The sequence below is a fragment of the Parasteatoda tepidariorum genome, chromosome 3 (genome assembly GCF_982258835.1).
Source record: "Parasteatoda tepidariorum strain Cologne lab strain chromosome 3, Ptep-v5.0, whole genome shotgun sequence".
Lineage (NCBI taxonomy): Eukaryota > Metazoa > Arthropoda > Arachnida > Araneae > Theridiidae > Parasteatoda > Parasteatoda tepidariorum.
This window is the reverse complement of record NC_141757.1, coordinates 34,135,624-34,155,080: the sequence shown is the minus strand read 5'-3', so window position 1 is coordinate 34,155,080 and position 19,457 is coordinate 34,135,624. Positions and strand designations below refer to the sequence as shown.

General features: G+C 29.0%; 1 protein-coding gene across 2 annotated transcripts; it reads right to left on the bottom strand.

Moving 5' to 3' along the window:
• Nucleotides 1-164: 164 nt before the first annotated feature.
• LOC107446360 (uncharacterized) lies at nucleotides 165-19,360 on the bottom strand. Of its 2 annotated transcripts, XM_071177972.2 has the most exons (9): nucleotides 19,220-19,360; nucleotides 18,996-19,125; nucleotides 15,258-15,428; nucleotides 12,983-13,047; nucleotides 7,959-8,053; nucleotides 5,699-5,775; nucleotides 5,268-5,301; nucleotides 4,424-5,112; nucleotides 165-364 (listed from the first exon to the last, which is right to left on the bottom strand). In XM_071177972.2, exons 2-9 carry the CDS (start codon nucleotides 19,114-19,116, stop codon nucleotides 264-266), a joined length of 1,353 nt encoding a protein of 450 aa, XP_071034073.2. In that variant the 5' UTR covers nucleotides 19,117-19,125; nucleotides 19,220-19,360; the 3' UTR covers nucleotides 165-263. The 2 variants fall into 2 exon arrangements, with proteins under 2 accessions (XP_071034073.2, XP_042902310.2); XM_043046376.3 differs by having other exon boundaries at nucleotides 18,996-19,347.
• Between the last annotated feature and the right edge of the window lie 97 nt (nucleotides 19,361-19,457).

The window sequence follows — 19,457 nt, the reverse complement described above, 5'->3', positions numbered from 1 at the left end:
AGATTTAAAAATTACTAATTTATTCCTAATTAGAAGTCAAAAATCTTTTTAAAAAATTGAGGAGGATGTTGAAGGGGGGAAAGAAAAAAAAAAGCTCTGAGTTAAATTCTTATATATATATTTTTTGAAGCATTGATATTTACACAAAGCAATAACAAAGGCAATTTTAATAAATAGAAATATTTATTTTTTGAAAAAAGTAAATACAAAATTTCTCATAAAACTGTAATTCAAAACTATGTACATTTTATAATATTTATAAACTAATTTTTCCTTTTAAGTTGAGTCTTTTTACGCCTATTGAGGGCTTCAGCTTTTTTCTTTTTTATTTCCTCTGGTGTACACTTTGGTTGTGATAGCATACCTGAAAAGAACATGTATAATTATGCATGGAATACATACATATACAACATGTTTGGACATGATTGCTTTAATGCTCTAGAGTGCATTTAGTGTTTAAATCCCCATACAATTCATGTACTGGGCAAAATTTGACGAATGTGCTCCGCAAAGTATGTGGTTTTAATATATATATTTGTCAACTGTAACAAATACAAAACAACTTATTTTTAATAAGAAGCAGCATTTATTCACAAATGTAATGAATAAGATAGCCATTCTAATGTTCTAAAAATTGTATACAGCAATGCTAACTTGTTGTACATACAAGCTTTGCTATTTAATTCACTACCAATTTATTCAAACTTTTGCAGAAAGCAGAGCAGTTTACATCCCTGTGTATATTAATTCCAAATGCCAAATTTTTCTCTATAACACATTCTAAATAGTTCTGCACACTATTTTTCTCATTCTGTCAAGTATAACACATGTTATAAGGATCTAAATATCTACGGTATTTTGTGTGAATCATTTAAATTGCTTGCAAGAAGAATTATAATATTGATTGCCAATAATTAAAGTATTGAAGTGGAAACAAGAGAAATATTTTAAAACCCTGGCTAAGTAAAAGCAAAAGAAAGATTAACTTTTTCAAAAATATGACATAGAGGAAGACAACCCACAAAATATATTTGAAAAAGGTCTGAAACAAGTAGGAGTGTTCCCTAAAATGGTAAAGTGGAGATATCTACCTGTAATAGGCTGTAGTGCTCCAAAAGAAGAATAGGTATATATTAACTGAAATATGCATTCGGTTTCCATTCTATTTGAGAAATAAAATTACTCGACTTTTTTAGGTTTTTAGAAAGCCAAAAAAAACAACAAAATTGTAGATTACATTTTTGTTCTACAAAGCAGTGCTCCATCAGAAAAATACCATTCAGACCTGCAAACTCTTAGGCTATTCTGGCCAATCTCTAGCTCTCATTTTCACAGCCTTTTTTTCCCTAATAAGTGCATCACTGATTCAAAATATTAGAATAATTTAACAAAATCTACATTAAAAAAGTCTTTATTTGTTTGTTCTTTTACTTACTTACAGAAAAGAAGTCTTTTTAAATTAATTTTCTGCCATAAATTTTAAATTATAATAGACTACTCGTAGAATTATATATATAAAAAATATTATTGGGTGTCTACTGGTCATGAAAATCGTAACAGTCATAGATGTATATATAAGCTTTTGAGAGATGTATATACTAAAGTGTAAGCTTATGAACTAATACCAGAGTACCAAATTGAGATCATGTCTGCGTTATCATTGGCTAATGGAGTCTGAAAGACTGATCTCATATATGATATTGTAGGCCGTGAAGGGAGAATTACATGATCACATACATGTGATCATGATTTTGAACAGGTTAGTTGAGTCACACGAGTAAAAAAAGTCATCTTTATATCATCTTAATTCTGATCAAATTAATTTATAACTTAATTTTTAAAATACACTAGTACCAGTCTTGTGAATAGTATTTTTTAACTGCAAGCAAGTTATATTTAAGAATTTTAAAACAAATTACTAAAAACAGAGTAATTCTGTTAATATATTAAAGAACTAATTGTTAGAATTATAACACTGGTTATCATAAATTAAGGAAAAATAGCAATAACTCATTCAAAAATAAGCCTATCACAATGGAATTTGAATATGTTGTCAAATAAGAGTCGCTGTGTAAAACTAATAAGTAAATTAGTCGTGCTACAGAGGAATGCAATGTCTGTTGCAATGGGCATAAAATTGTATGTTTAATTGCAGGCCTGCAAATTTTGCTATGTTTCTGGAATTAGAAATATGAGATAGCCAATTTGTAACAATGACCTCCAGGCATCATTCTAACGAAAAACTGCGATGGAGATCTATTGGAAGACTTAGAGGCAGGGCAAAGCCATAAAGAAGTGGTCAAATGGCTAAATGTGAGACTTTCTGCAGTTCGTAAACTTTAGTAACAATTTCTAACAAGTCCGCCATTCAGAAACTTCAAACAAGGAAGGTCATATGTTACGAAGAGCGCTGATGACCGGTGCCTGAAGGAAAAACAACTCTGAGTCAGCACATATCATCTTTTAGTGCATAGAAGGCTTTATAAACGTGATCTGTTCACTAAGCAATTAGCCATTGGCGTGCCACTCTCATCATGCCTTAGAAGGGAACATTTGAAGTGAGTGCAGCAATGTGTCCTCAGGACAGCTGGCCATTGGACGACTATTCTCTTCACATAAGAGTCCAGGTTTAGCCCCCAAAGAGATAGTAGGCATTGTTTGATTTGAAAAGAATATAAAAGCCAATATCATCCATCAAATGTACATAAAACAGATGCATGCCAGGGGGTAGTGTCTGTATGTAGGGTGGGGTTATTTTGGTGGAAGCACAGACCTCCATGCTTTTCAACATCGAACCGCATATGCTCATGAGTATAAAGATGGCATCCTTGATATTTATATCTGTCCTTATGCTGCTCCAATAGGGGATTATTTTGTGTTATAGGTCAATAATGCTCACATCATAGATAATTATCTTCAGCACATGGAATAACCAGCTCAATCACCTGACTTGAATTCTATTGAGTATGTTTGGGATGCTTTAGGAAGATGTGTGGCTGCTCTTAATCTCCTCCTCAGACCCTTGCCATGCTTGCAACTGCTTTGCAAGAACAATGGCTTGTACTTTCAACGGAACTGGCTCCAACAGACCACATACTTGAAAGCATCACACATCACTGTATGTGTTGTATTGCTGCTTGAGGTGAACTTATTCCATACTGGAGGTACTTTTTCTATTCAAAACCGACACATCTGATTTATTAATTTCATACATATGCTAATTCCTGTGACACCATAAATGTCTAGTTAATACTTTTTATGTTATTTTATACATTATTATGTGCACTGTAATGTGTGCCAGTTTCATTAAATTCTATGTATAACTTTTTGAATCATGGCGATTTTTGTTTCTTCCCTTAATTTATGATAACCAGTGAATAAATTTTAAGATCGGATCCTTTTTAAGCTGGAAGCAGAATTTTCCAGACATCAGATACAGTAATTCCTAACTTTTTTTTTTGGCAAAACATTAAATTCTAAGACAAATTCAGGTTTCCATGATACTGTGGGACACCTGTCATTTAATTCATTTAGCAGATATACCACAGGAGTCTTAAAAAAAAAAAAAAGCTGAACTGAAGTAATATAGAACTTTAAAAACAAGATTCCTAAATTACAAAGTAAATTATAATAAAATCTGTAATTTTACAGAATTATTATATAAAATAAGGTATAAATTAAAATAAAAATATTTTTTAATAAATTATATTCAGTAGTTTCACTTCAAATTATATGACTCTTCAGCTGTATCAAAATGTCAACTTTTTAACCTCTCAATTGAAATTCTTTCTCACAAAGAGAATCTCAATATTCAATGAAGATTCAATATATATATGTTTATAAATTTGATTAACATTTTTTAATTGGAATTTAATCTTATTAATTACAATATTTCACCAATTTTAATAAGGTGTACAAAGAAATCATTTCAAATCTTCATGACAATTAATCTTCATCATACAAGATTTGTTTTCATCTTCTAAAAACCATAATTAAGTATATGATCACCAATTCTTACTCATAAAATTTATAAGAAGAAATTTGTTTCGTTAAATTTTCTTTAAAATGTAATTTATAAGTCTGAAACAAATTATTTGTTAAAATAGACGAGATATTTTAATCCTTTTTGTGAATAGTTCCCCACTCCAACATATTAAACTTTTGCAATTTTAGTATTGTTAATTAAGTCTTTTGATGAAAACTGAATAAAAAAAAAGCAGAATTCTGCGGAATAAGGTCATATCTTTTTAAGAATTCAAAAAGAAATCCACTAAGGATGCTTCATTCACTTAATTAGATCCAGCGTAAAAGGGATATAGTTTTAGAAACATTTGAATCTTATCACTTAAGGTACAAATTTTTTAAGAATGCAAATTAATCGTTAAAAGCAAATAAACTATGAAATAAACAACATTGAACTTACTTTCTACTTCGTCTAATCTAGATAAAACCTCAGGTTGGCAAAGTAGGGATTCTTCCTCAAAATTATTATCTTCAAAACTATTATATAATTCGTTATTTGGACAATTTGCAGCAAATTCAATTTCTTCCAAAAATGAATTTCTTTCAGTCTTAGTTTTTACAACACGGATGTTTCTGATTTCATCTGATGCTGCGACTTTCGTATTTACCACTGAATGTCCATTACCATTGATATTGTGGTTAAATTCTACCTCTTTGGTGTTGGTCTCTCCGCTCAAGACATTATCTGGCACTAAACTTAGATCATCATCTTCTAGAAGAAATCCATTGTCCCATTCATTGTCACCGTCCCAATCGATATTGCTCAGATGTAAGAGGATGTCAGCATGCTCTTCACAAGAATGTTTCCTCAATTCTATTTCTGAAGTTTGAGAATTATTTTTTGAAATGGATGGATTAGGTACGGTTTCAGGAATGGTAGATAGTACATCCCCTGTTCGAGTTGTAGTGGGAATAGCATTGACTTTATCAAGTTCTTGAGTGGCTTTAACTATAAAACTATTGTCAGCATCGCCCCACAACTCTTCAGATGAATCGTCAGATTTACCACCCTCAAGAAAGGAATTCTTAAAACTTGTATTTTGCTCCAGCAAAGAAACATCACCATTTTTGTTTTTTTCTAGAGGAGACCTAAAAATAAGGTTAATAATAATATCATTATGAATTTTTTCGAAAAAATTAATTATTATAAAACCTTAATTACAACAATAACTGTAATAACTCATTGAATAAAACTGAATTTGTAACACAAGATTAATAAAAATATTTTCAAACAAAAATCTTACTTTAAATGTGATGGTGAATTGTCGCTCTTCAAATCTAAATGGGAAGAAGAAAAAAAGGAAATGAATTAAAAGTCCATTTAGAAGAAATAATATTAATTCAGATAGATAGAAAGAAAGTTTTGTGATAATATTTAAACTTACACCAATTTTTAATCAAAAAATATTGACTCAATGCTCATTAAATAATGTTCTTAAAATGAATTCATTTGATAAAAATTTTCAGGAAATGAATGAATAAAAAAAAGTAGCTAAAAAAATTGATTGTTTTTTACTAATGTTAAAAGTTTAAAACAATTTAATGGTTTTTATTAATTAATGGTATTACTTTTAAGAATTTTTTTTTATTTTTGAATTCAGAGTGCACACAGCTCATTTAAATTACTTGACAACAATTGCTTCAGGAAAAATTATAGTTACTTAAAAAAATTTACTTTGTATAGATTCTATAAATTTCTTAAACTTTTCAACTCCACGTTTAGAACGCTTTTTTACATCATTCTTTTGGTTTCTAAAAATAAAAAGAAACTCAGGTTAGTGCTCAATAAACAAACAACAATATAATTAGTGAATTATACTCTTTAAGATAAGTAATAATAAAATTTAATAAATATATAAATGAAATAAATAAAAGTTCTTATATATGTTTTATTTACAATTAATGTCTTTTCAAATTGCCACCCAGAATTTCAACAGTTCTAGATTTCTTTTCACAAAATGTGGGTAACTATTTAAAATATCAATCCATCTATTAATATTTATATTAATCATATTTTATCTTTTGCTAAACAAAACAAAGAATTTAAAAACAAGAAGAGTTATTACAACTCTTCTTGTTTTTAATCTACTAGCATGCTATTTTTTTCTGCGCTGCTGAATAATGCATCCTCTGTACAATATTTGGTATATTTGATGCATTAGCGTATGAGCAAAATCACCGTCTATAAAGGCTGTTTTTCAAAGGCTCTGTCGTCGTATGAAATGATGCTTTTTATGCAAAGAATATGCTGTTTTCATAACTGCTGTGAGTTTGCAACAGTTACTCATGACTTTTAAGTTAATTTTAGAATAACTAAAGCCAGCACTGTCTATGCTTATTCTGAAAATGGCACAAAACATCCCTGTAAAGAAAAGCCACAGTTTTGCAAAAACGAAAAGCATAGACTTTGAAATAAAAGTGTGATATAATTTTCTCGTATTTAAAAACTTATTCCAATGCTACATTATCAGGGCTGAAAGAAATTCTCAAAAATTGTGAATAAGGCAGTGATTTTAATTTTCATCTAGGTAAAAAATAGTGCATAATTGGCAATTTCTAAAAAAGTATAATAACTTTTAAAATATTTAAGTTATTTGTATACTCTAAAGCTCAGATAATTCTTAATGGCAAGATGATATATACAGTATAAAATCATTGCTTTGATTTTAGAGTATTTAAACAGTGGCTTTTTTATTTTCCTAGGTGACAGACCTTCGATAAACCATGTTAATTAAATATTAAAACGTGTACCAAATTAAGATGAAAGCAATCTGCAAAAGTTAAATATAGTGGAAAAAACTGATTGAGTAATAGGCATAAGTTTCATTGACATATGATCCTTGATTATTTGAAAATTTATATTCTGAAAACATTTGTTAACAAAAGTCTATTACAAATTATTTTTTTTTCTCTTACTTTTATTTGTGTATAATATAATACAGAAACAAAATATACATTCCTAAACTTCATCATGACCATTACATGTTTTCAGTAATGCTTTGTCTCTATAAAATAACCGTTATTAATTTCCCATTCCCAATCTTACAAATTTTTTGACCGAAATTAAAACAAGATATCAAAAGTCAAGTAAGAAAGCAATTAAATACTGGTTATCCTTCACAAACACAGAACTTATTGAAAAAAACATTTCTCTGTATGCTAATAATATTTGAGCAAGCTCAAAGACCCTATTTAATTATGTTAAATAGATAATTGCAACCTCCTCTAATTGTTGCTTTAATTATAACTTTTACTGAAGGTAATCCAATATATGGATTAAATTCAAATAAAAAGTGTGACTTTGCATAAAACAAAACTTACGTTTTATTTAACTTTATAAACTTATATTTCTGTAGGAATCATTCATATGTTTTCCTTTTGTGTTTAAAACTGTTGACATCTGGAATCTTCGTATTTTGTATCTGTAATCTTCGTTTCGTATATATCAATTTCTGTATTTTGCTTTTTAAGAAAATTTTAAGAATAAGGGGATTTTATTGTCTTACATTGAAATCCCCTGCATTGTTTATACCAATTTTCTCTCCCTGTCAAATCTCTTTCTCCCATTAAGTATTCACGTAATATATGAACAGCCTTTAACAAAAATTGTTTTTATTTTACGTTGTAATTTTCAAAAAAATTTAACTTTATGCTAAAACCTTTTTAAACTTTATTAGTTGCAAAGAATTATTTTGCAAAAATTTTACACACAGTGCTATGGGAAAAATTATAACAATGATGTTATATGCACAAACGAAAGGCGTAGAGAAAAAATGGTAGAGAAACACTGAACTAGATGACAATTTAGTTTCCTACATTCAATGCAAAACATTAAAACTGTAATAGATTATTTATATTTTTATAGTACAAATCTTTGGTAAAATAAAAAATACAGCTCATCACCACTTAACTAAAAAAAAAATATTTTTGAGTACTTTATTTCTTTTATAGCCTGTTCTGCAGGTTGTTTAGACATCCAATTTTCAAGAAGTTTGGCGTAACTGCTTGATTTTGAATCACACTCAACAGCCTAGAATAAGAAGGAATAAGATGTGACAATAAATTTTTATAATATTTTATAATTAGGAACAAAATTGTGAAATTTATGTAGTGACCACTAAATATAATAAAATTAGGGAGCATTCTTAAAAAAAATACTTCATTTTAAACAATTTTTAATTGTCAGAAAAATGACACCAAATCGAATAGATTGTAAATAGTATACACTATATACACAACAAAATAATAAGGATCAAAAACTAATTTCAGTTATTGGAGAAATTAACTTTTTACTATAAAATTTTATTATTATTAAATGCTTTAGACAGGGTTCTTGCTCAATTATTTAAAAAAAAAAATTAGGACTTTTTTAGCACTTTTTAGGACTAAGAAAAAAAAAATAGCACTTGATGCAAAGTAAAAATAACATACTTAATCTATACATGATATTAAAAATATACAAATAAAGTGTTTCATGATTCATGAAGTAAAAATTACATAATTAATCTATACATGATGCAAATTGCAGCTTAATTTTGTCACAATCTTTTTCCTCAATTTTCTTTTTTTTGACTTAAGTAATTTAATATGTTTCTCATTTTTAGAACACACTTGCTTTTGTTTTCTGACATTAATTTTGGATTGATGCAAGCAACATTTCTTACAACAGAATAGTTTATTGGACATTACTTTAGTAATGTTTCTAACATTTTGGTGATAAACTTTCTGCAATCTTTCTTTATATTCATAGGATCCCTGTCAGAAATAACTTTTGAGGCCAATAGCTGCTTTAAAATTTGGTCACCTTTAAAATCTACACTGATTTTTGTCAGAAAGACGTAATTCTTTTCATCACAAAAATTAAAATGGCACAGTTTTTTCAGAGAATTTAAGTTTTCTATAGATTCTGGCTTCAGAATGTTATATAATTGCACACTATGTAATACCAAATCCTGGATATCAGCAACAAAAAATGGTAAAAGTGGCCAATCTGCTTGATAAAGTTTCAAAAATGGTGAAACTAGCTCCGACGCATTTAAGAAAAAGTTCAGCTTAACAAGAATTAATTTGTCTTTTATTGCTTCTTGTAAAGTTAAAAAGGATTTACATTTCACTTTTCTAAACTTGCCAACATTTTTCACATAAGATTTCAGATCATCCCAAAGCAATATTGCTCCTTCAGCTGCAGGTGCATTTTCCAGCCAACGGTGGTTACAAAATTTTAGTGGTAATTTGTTCTCAGTTGATTGATTAATAAAATCTTCTTTTCTTGTGGGTGAATCTTTGAAAAGATAGAAGATTGAGCTCAGGATGGAACCAATGAGCCATTCTGTTTCAGATTCACCTTTGTAGAATGCATTATTTAAAATATGAAGCCCACAACTTCCTATTGCATTGCATTGCATTGAACACCATGTTCTTTTAACAAATCTTCTTGAATATTATTATAAAACTTCCATTTGACAGCAGGACCGTCCATAGAAATCTGCAATAATTTCTTCAGGTCTACATTTTTGACTGATGCATAAAAGCAGGCTAAAAGGTCATCTGCTGTAGAATGGCCCAGAAAAGCTGATGTTAAGTATCGCGTCTCTACAATGTTCTTATCTGGGTTCCAAAAGTGGATATGTATATCCAACTGCTTCTGCTGTGTCACTTTGTTCAAAGACTCATCAAAAAGTTATGTATAAAACTTGGCATTATCAATGCACTTCAGAAGTAGCATGCTAAAATGAGGTGCAAGTCCAAAATGACAGAAATATGCACACTTAGATTCACTGCAGGTGAAATGACGTGCTAATGAACTGTCTGGAAACATTGTACTAAATAATTTTCCAGTGTCTTTGGAAGAATTGTAGGAGTAGTAGCTTTCTACAACTTTTAAAGCCCATAAAATCTCAGAAGAAAGAACTTCTTTCCCCAAAGCCCAAGAATCTTCTTAAAAGATGGAGGCAGCAGGACAGCTGAAGGCAACAGAATTTAAGGATTTAGGGAAACCGATTTAAGGAATCAGATCACTCAAAAAAAATTTCAAAATGCCAAAATAAAAAACATTTAGCACTTTTTTAGCAGTCAGAAGAAATTTTAGCACTTTTTAGGCCCTAAAAAAGCTGGGGAAAAATTTTAGCACTTTTTTAGGACATTTTAGGACAGCAAGAACCCTGTTAGAGTTTCCCCTACAAACTCCCTTTGATAATAGTTGCTTTAGCAGCCTTACATATAAAAAATAGTAGCCTAAATAGTCAACTAAGAGAAATAATTAAGATGCTATTTTAATCCATGTAGTTGCATTTTTAATAATAATTAATATAATAAAAAAAATCTTATACACTTGTACAATACCTTAAAACTTAGCAAGATCAGCTAGATTAGGCCATTTACTAATTCAACTGCTATTTCAAAAACAAAACAATATTTTTTGCTTTGCTTAAAAATATCACAAATAAAAATAAAAAGGAAATTACATATAGAATCATTTCGAAAATAAGCTTAATCAATTCGTTTTGTTTCCGAAAACCAGAAAGCCACTATAAATTAAATATTTTATTAAAAATAAATAGTAGTTATTTCTTAAAGAAGTTTAATAGCTATCACTAAACAAATATATTGGTTACTTTTAGTCTTTTCCTCACCCACTTCGAGAAGAAATCTCAATCTTGATTAAAACATAGGAAATCTTAGTAGTAAAAAATTGTATATAGGGGGCATATTTTTTGAATGCTTCTTGCATTCAAATAATTATAAAGTCTTATTTTCACAAATAAAGAATCAACATAAATCTTTATTGACTTATTTTATGAAAGTTGGATGCTTATATATCAAAGCTTTTGAATAAAACTCAATAATGTAAACCAAATTATTTTTAGAAATAAAAACAAATATTTTAACAATATTGCTAATATAGCTCTAGATTCTTCACAAATTTGGATTATCTTTGTGTAAAAAAAATAAAAATAAATAGGAAATTTTTTTTTTCGTTGTCAGAATGAACACCAAATGTATGTAAAAAATATATTTTGAATTATAAGTAGATCAGATATAAAATTTATTCTTTTTGCTGATTAATGCTTTGAAATTGAATGAGTATGCGTAAAATTCATGTAATTATTTCTTAAACGTGTGATCACAAACCATAACGTTTGATTTTAAAATTGAGTGAATAAGAGTCGCAATATTGAATTCTTAAAACATATAAATATGAGTTGGAATAAATCAAGTGAAAACTAATCACAATGCTTGTTTTTGAAACCGTATGAAAATTAATTCCGACATTTGATTCTTGAGTCATGTGAAACAATTAAACTCGATGGTACATTTTAAAATGGTATGAATGTGAATTGCAATGCATGATGTTTATTTCACAAGCAAACAAATCACAATGCGTTATTTGTAGAAAAAATTTGGTCGATGTAATACTCAATCAACCAGATGCAATTCAAAGCGTGTTAAGATATGCAAATGATAATTCACAGGGAATAAAAGCAAATTTGAAGCATTAAATTTTACCCATAAACTATAAAAATAAATCCCTCTATTAATAAAACAATGTATAGTTAAGTATTGAGGATAATAAAGCTAACATAACAAATTCAAAGATTGATGGCACATTGTAGTACAGTACAGAGCCCGTTATCCGGAAATCAGAAAACCGGAAAACCAAAAAACCGGAACGATATTCGATAAATTTTCCTGCCATTTTCAAAAAAAAATTTTTTTTCCTCATAAGATTTTAGGATTTTTTTTTATATTTTGAAAGATGGTTAGCTTACCATCGTTTAGGAAGGAATCATTAGTGTATTACTTCATCGTTTTTTCTTCTTTTTCAGATTATTTCCAATTTTTTTTTTTTTTTTTTAATTGGGTTTAACAATAAAAAAACGGCTTTTTGTAGCGATTCAGAAAACCGGAAAAATCAGTTATCCGGAATAGCGATGGTCCCGATCGTTCCGGATAATCGGTTCCCTACTGTACATAGTGTAAAAATGAAACCATTGTACAAAAACAACAATTATTATTCCTAAGAGAAGAACAATCATATTGCGGCAACTCTGAGAGAAATATACTTTTTCCCCCTCATACTTCAATACGAACAAGGCTGAGCCTATTAACTGTTTTGGTTTAATGTTTATGTTTGCTTCATTAGTAAGGTAATCTACAAAGCAAGGAAAGAAGTTCAACCAGTGCTATTACGTATTATGCAACAAACTATGCTTTGTGTATTTATGAGGAAGGGAAAACCTCTTCCCGTGATTTGGAACCAATTTTCGTTTACGTTCAGAATAAAGAAGTGGCTTTTATAAGGAAAGTTTTTAAGTTTTGGCTTTAAGTATGGTTAACAGTTAACTTAGCTACATCACAAAGGGAAAATATTTCACTAATTGCTTCTTTGAAAGTTGACATTACTCATGCGGTTTCCTGAATAAAAGCATAAAAAATGGAAATGCTAGATCTTTTTTTCACAATATTTTATACACATATTTTTTATATATTAGTTATTTTTTCAATTCTTAAAATAACTCTTGAATTGTTTAGAATTAAAATCACAAACTTACAAACAAAAATGCTAAAATTAAGGTTTATCTATTTCAAGTCTTTTTATTTTAAATCAAAATTTATAAAAAAAATTTCGTTATTTTTGCAAAACATTTCTAAAAATCTAGTTAATAAAAGTTTAAAAAAAATTTAGTTCTAAAACAATTTTCATGCAAAATTTTTTTTGATCAAAAAAATAAGTTAAGAGATGTTTTAGATTAATTAGACTGATTTTTTAAAATATTTTTTTTTCAGCAATACCAGCTACATTTTTATTGAAAGTTGATTATATTAATAATTACACATTACTCCACATTATGCAAGCATTGCTAAAAGAAATTAAATGCCATATGATGCTTAAAATCAATGCATGCTTAAGCAATGGTATAATAAAACACACATCTTAAAAACTAAACAAACCTCTTACCTGAGTTTGATTTAAATTCTCTAATAATTCCTGCACAGTAATTTTTAAATCTCTCCTCCTAGATCCTGTAAAATATTGATTTCAGATCAAAATCTAAAGAAACTTGAATAATTTAAAATAATAATAAATAAAACCATTAATTCAAAAAAAGGAAGAATTTTTTAGCAGTTTGAAAATATGCACTGAATTGGACAAAATAACATCATTATACAATGGTCTGCAAAGAGACAGCACTTTGTAGACAAGTCTTCATTTTGATTAGACAAAAATATCATAAATTAACAAAAGATTCTTTAAAAAAAAAAAGAGAAAGAAAAAAAAAAAGAATTTTTCTTATTTTTGTACAATAATAACTTTAACAAAAAAATGCAATTATTATTGTTAAGTGTTCCCTTTTTCCTATTCAGATTTTTATTTTCTAATGATTTTTAGGCCATTTTGATATTTTAAATACACATTAAAAAAATTACATTTAAATACAAATGTATAGGAAGAAAGATACTTTGATTATGTGAACCATGTGCACTACTTTTCCAAGTTGTCACCAACACAAATATTAAAAAAAAATAAATAAATAAATAAAAAAAAAAAAAACTCATTGCAAATTTTTTTTAATAATTTTATGCAATAAATTACACTTATGACTAAAGACAAAAATAAATAAATAATAAATTTTGACTTTTAAAATTTCAAATTATATTTTGAGTTATTAAATTTTAAAATTTTGATGTTTCTAATATAATTCTGAAAGAGTACCAAAATATTTGTATTTTTTCTGATTTTTTGACAGCTACAAAATCTTGTATTCTGCTTTCATTAAAAAAGATGGATGATTATTTTAAAGAAGAGTGGGGACAGATGTTATAATGCATATCAACTAATATTGGGAATTCTTCCCATGGGTTCTTCGACATTCTGTCTGCTTTCTTCTTCCTATTAATACTCTCTCTCCTTGCATAAGTGAAGTTTATGTGACATCAGACAATACTTTTCTAAACTATAATATTTTTAATCATTTTGAAAGAATTATTTTTTAATTAAAATCTTTGCGATTTGAATGTTTCAACTTATTCAAAAATTTCTTTCGTGTTGAATTTGATAATTTAAACATATTTACTACCATGGAAAAAGTTAATTTAAATTTTTAAAATTTTAAATTTGAACTATTAATTTTTATTCTAAACTTATGTAGTTTTTTATTTTATTCCGTAACTTTTACCAATGAACAATACATCTGACTTATCTTAAATTCTAAATTACTTTGAAACTCTTAAATTGTAGAGTTATTATTTTTTTTACTAACAACTATCAAACTTCTAAAATATCTTGATATTTTGCTGATTAATCGGTATTCTGCCCTAGATTGTGAATCGATCTGAAATTAAATGAATAAGCAGTGTGAATCCAGGATTGGCAAGCAATAGCGAGCAGGAGTGTAGTTTAAAATATAATTAATATTAAGAAAATATATATATAAGTATAAAAGCTAGGGTACTAAAAAAATATAAGAGATAAGGTGAGTAAAAAAAGCTAGGATAGTAGCAGCAAAGTCCAAGACAACAAAAGCAAACAAAACCAGAGTAAGCAGTTTTGGGAGTTTGCGAGCAAGGAGTAGTCCTCCCATATTTCTTATAAAAACAGAGTTCTTGGCTTACTCATGAACGTTTTCCTTCTGCATTGCATTTTATAGTTCATTACTAATTTATCCTGATTCTACCTAATTTAGATGTAGTAAAAAATAGAGTTTCAGTTTAGCTAGTTTATAACTCTTAAAATAGAGTGCAAAATACAGTTTCCAGGCACATAATTAAAGCCTCCTGTTCTTTGGGAGACCTCAACAATTTACCCTCCAGCAGGAGGCCCCTTTTCAGTACCTACTCAGCCGAGGGCAACCAGAAAAAGCCAGGCCTGCCACAATCCGAAGCATCAGATTGTTTGCAACTGTAATTTCAAGGTTGATTGATGAGAGTAAAAAAACTTGATAATAAATATTAATTAAAAAGGATAATTTAGAACATTTATTGCGAATACTGCATTGCTGAAAAGAAGCACATAGCGTTGATTTTGTAAATAAATGCATTTTTCTTCTCGTGACATTTTTTTGCCTTTGTGCCCACTTTTGTATGCTTAACCACCTTTCCAAAGTTGTCCCCTGATTGTAGGACAACCCTATAAGATGAGTTTCTCCTTTTAAAGGTTGAAGGAAAATCAAACCTGGAAATCTATTACAAAAGATTTAGGGTCTCTTTTTCCAGACAAGGCAGCCACAACATACCTTTAGTTAGTTTAGGGGAAGTGAAGTCCCAGACAACATCAGGGTGACCATCTTGCGAACAGGGAATCGATGAAGAAGGTGAATTCAACAATCTTGGAGAATCTTGCCGAAGACGTTGAAGTCGAGGAGAGCGATGGGGATTAGGGGTTGAAGTTGCTACTGTATGCACATCTAGAATGTAAAAATTTTTTATAAATTTATAAATAAAATATAGATATTTAGTCATTTTCAATTTTTTTTACTAAAGCAATATACATGAAACAATATTAAGCATTTATAGGTCAAGGAACATTACAAATGACGACAACCCAAGTTTGGAAGAATGTTGTGGAAGTTAAAAATGTTGTTCTTAATAAAAAGGGAGAGCTTAGACAGTAAAACATTTATAAAAATAACACAAAGAATAGCATAAATAAAACATATAACATGATGGTATGAAAAGTTTGTTTTAAAATTTCAATTGCTTTTCTGTCTTTTTCTAATATATACTAAGGAATAGTCTCTCACATTTTCTATCAGATATCATGATCTTTGACACTAACCACTCTTAAATTTATTGTTCCTCAGATGGTACTATAGACTTTGAGGCACAACCAATAACAGAACTGATGACACTGATCAGCATGTTCGTGCCCCTAAGACTAAAAGTGCAAAGGTACCAGAACAATCAAAGTTCCAACAGAAAAATATATGTTTGGACAAAACTATTTTCAATTACGTTATATGTGTCCATAAGCAAATATGTCTGGATTATGTAATACAGTCAGAAAAATTTTAAGTTCAAGTTGTAAAGAAATTAGTATATTCTCAGTGATTCACTTCGAAAACTTGAAGTTCTTAGGAACCAGAACTTCAAGGTCTTTTTTTACTAAAAGCAGTCCCTATTTAAAATATAAATTCTTTACCTTTTTATTAACTCACAATTATTCTATTTATTGATAGACAAAACAAAAAAATTCAAAACAAGAATGAATAATCAAGGCTTTAAATGGGAATGATCAAGCACCTGCATCAGGAAAATGGAACGATGTAATATGATACGCAGATTATTCTACATAACTCCTTCAACCACTAATCTATATTATATAAAACGCTAATACGTACGTATGTATGTATCAATAAAACCGATGATATTTCTTTTCTCGCGCTGGCAACAGTTTTAATTTTTAATTGATTGGATTCGGCGCGCAAGAGCACGTAGTGAGCAACCAGATAGCAATAACCAGAGTGAGCATTATCAGGTTGTTCAATTCAGATTCATGCACTAAAAACATGACAATATTTAATGTAACTCAATTAGGAATTAATTAATTAATTAATTGAAGTGAGAATGCTTTAAAAGGCCGCTGTTGAATTGATATTTTTCTACTGGGAGCTACCTAAACGTCTAAAAAACGTTTCAGTGTTTGTATTGAATGCATTGAATTTTTTTATATTTCGCGTTTATTTATACATTGAATTTTCACGCTTTAAAATGCAGAATATTAGTGAAGCAATATTTGATAATTTATTTTGCTAATATGTTTCTTATTTAGCTAATGTTTTGATTTTTTCACCATGTACAATCTAAATAGCTAATATACTTTTTTAAAAGCCAATAAGAACATTGGTAGAATTCTTCTACATAAGTACAATACTATGTCTTTGATGATAAAATACTATGTCTTTGATGATAATATATTATGTCTTTGTGCTAGAACATTGTGTTCATTGGCGAGCGAGCGCAGCGAGCTATGGTTCACGGCGTGAACCACATAGGACTGCGTAGCAATTCTCGGGGGTTGGCGAGCGTTAGCGAGAAGGGGGCGGAGCCTCCTAGTAAATAATAAAAAGAATTTGTTTATACATAGATATTTAAAATTTGGTTATAGTTTTGGTTACATATTTGCACAGAAGAATTATGAATAGTAATTTTTTTGTGTCCCTTTTTAAATTTTAAGCATATTTGACATGCTATAGCTCATAAAGCAAAAACCGTGTATGCTAAAAATTATTTTTATTTCATTATGTTAGCATTTATTAATAATTTGAGGGGAGATTTCCTTATTGTTATCTGTGGCAGAATTATCGACAAATCTTGGCAACTTCCGGGCAGTGGCCCGGAAGTTGCCAAGATACTACGGAGATACATCACAGAAAGGATCCAATTCGAAAGGCATAAAACATAGTCACCCCCGGGCGAGCATTTACATGTTTTTTCTTTTTTTAAATTTAGCAAGTTTAAAAATCTGTTTGGCACTTTGAGGATTGTAGTTGGCGCATTAAATCACTATCCTTAGTGTGCAAAGTAAGAATTATTTTTATATCCATCATATAAAATAATGCTATTGATTTAACTAATGAGAGCTATTTGTTTACTTTTTAAAATGCTTGCAGTAATTATGAAAAGTCTAATTGCAGAACACTTACAATTAACAAAAATCTGGTTACTTGCCTGTTTAGGTATAATTTTGCTCCTAGTACTGTGCCCTGAGCAGTAATGGTCCTTTAAAAAATATATATAGCAGGTTTTAAAATTTATATTAAAGACGGCTATATATTTCCATACCTGGTATCGAGATTTCCGCACTGCGATCTATGGCAGAATAATCACCAAGTCTTAGCAACTGCTGGCCAGCTGCCAGAGAGAGAGAGAGAGAGAGAGAGAGTAAAAAAAATCACAAAAAGGGACGAGCTTGAACTCATAGCCACCCCCGAGGAAACATCTATTTGCTTTTTCTAAAAAATTTTATAGTTTTAAATCGATTTAGCATCTTAGCAATTGTATTTGGTGTGGCAGATCACGATACGAAAATATTCCATACATTTTACTGGCAGTTCATAATATGCCAAAAAAAAAAAAAAAACATCCTTTCTGTATTTCACAGACTTAACATTTGCAATGCAAAAAATGGTTCTCAACAAATTATGTAATTCAAAACGTAGTATTCTGTTTTGGTATGTGACTGTATCAGAACACAAAAATTGATTCCAAAATATCCAAATCTCTCACCAAAAAATAAGCATCTTTTAAGTACTTGTTAAGAACTCAAAAAATATTTTTAAGTACTATATACATTAACAAAATATAAAATAATTTTTAAAGAATTTACGTGATTATGATAAAATAACTAGTTTCTGACAAAAAAACTCTTGTCTTGATTGAAAATGAAGCCAGAAATTGAGAATATCTCGGAAAAATGCAGCAGAGCTGCCAGGTCAGTAGACGCACATATGCAGACTCCCAAGTATTTCATCAAACATGTAAAATGATTAGTATTTTCATAAGCTATGGACCGACGGTAAACCGAAATAAATAGTAGTTGAATGAATTGTAAAAAGCACGCTTTTGCATAATACGTGGCGATAATCGACATGGTAAAGAAAAAAATGGCATTTTCGAAAAGGAAAATTAAGCACTGTCTAAAGACACTCAATGAAAAAAGCACCTTTAAGGGCTTTGAAAATCGAAAATAAGCACCTTTAAGCACTTTTTAAAAACGCTACGCACCATGATAAGACATTGGAAAGCATTTTATTAGTTTACCATAATAAATACAAACATTTTGAATTTAAATATGCAATAGGACTCAAAGCAAATTTATGAAGGGAATATTTCTGTATCGGCATCTATTTACGCCTACTACCTTTCGCAATGTGAAAAAATTTTTAAATAGCAGTTTCTTCTCATAAAGTAAAATTAAAAACCTTAAGATAGAAGAAAACTATAAATTATTTAAGCAACTTGAATCTTCTCACCCAATCCTTGATCTCTCCTGGAGGTTTTCCGTCTAGTTCTCAAAGGTGTACTGGTGTGTTTAACTTTAGTTCCCACAGGACTGATATTAGCATTATCTAAAGCTTCGCATGTATTGGACATTGTCTAAGTCTTCACAAAATAAAAAATATGATAATAAATTAAAAAATAAATTATCTAGGTTTAAAAGTTAATTTGTAGAGATCAATAAAGAACATTTGCGTACATGAAAGGAAGAATTTACATAAGTTTTTAATTGAATATTATTTATTATGAATTATACATTTGTTAGTAAACATAAAGCATTTAAATTTGCAAGACAGCTGACGATTATTACGCGCGGTCACAGACTAGACTTATAGATAAACTTATTTAATAAAATATATTTTTTGTGTCATGAAATAATTATAAGACTAGTTTCAAATATGTTCAGAAACATATACTGACGAAATGCATCGAAAAAG

What these genes read in the sequence shown, in the direction of transcription:
- LOC107446360 (XM_071177972.2), bottom strand. Translation starts at nt 19,116, where the DNA reads ATGTCCAATACATGCGAAGCTTTAGATAATGCTAATATCAGTCCTGTG. An exon ending in CAGGAGAGATCAAGGATTGG is followed by an intron (nt 15,429 to 18,995) that starts GTGAGAAGATTC and finishes TTTACATTCTAG; the next exon opens with ATGTGCATACAGTAGCAACT. An exon ending in AGAATTTAAATCAAACTCAG is followed by an intron (nt 8,054 to 12,982) that starts GTAAGAGGTTTG and finishes TTCTTATTCTAG; the next exon opens with GCTGTTGAGTGTGATTCAAA.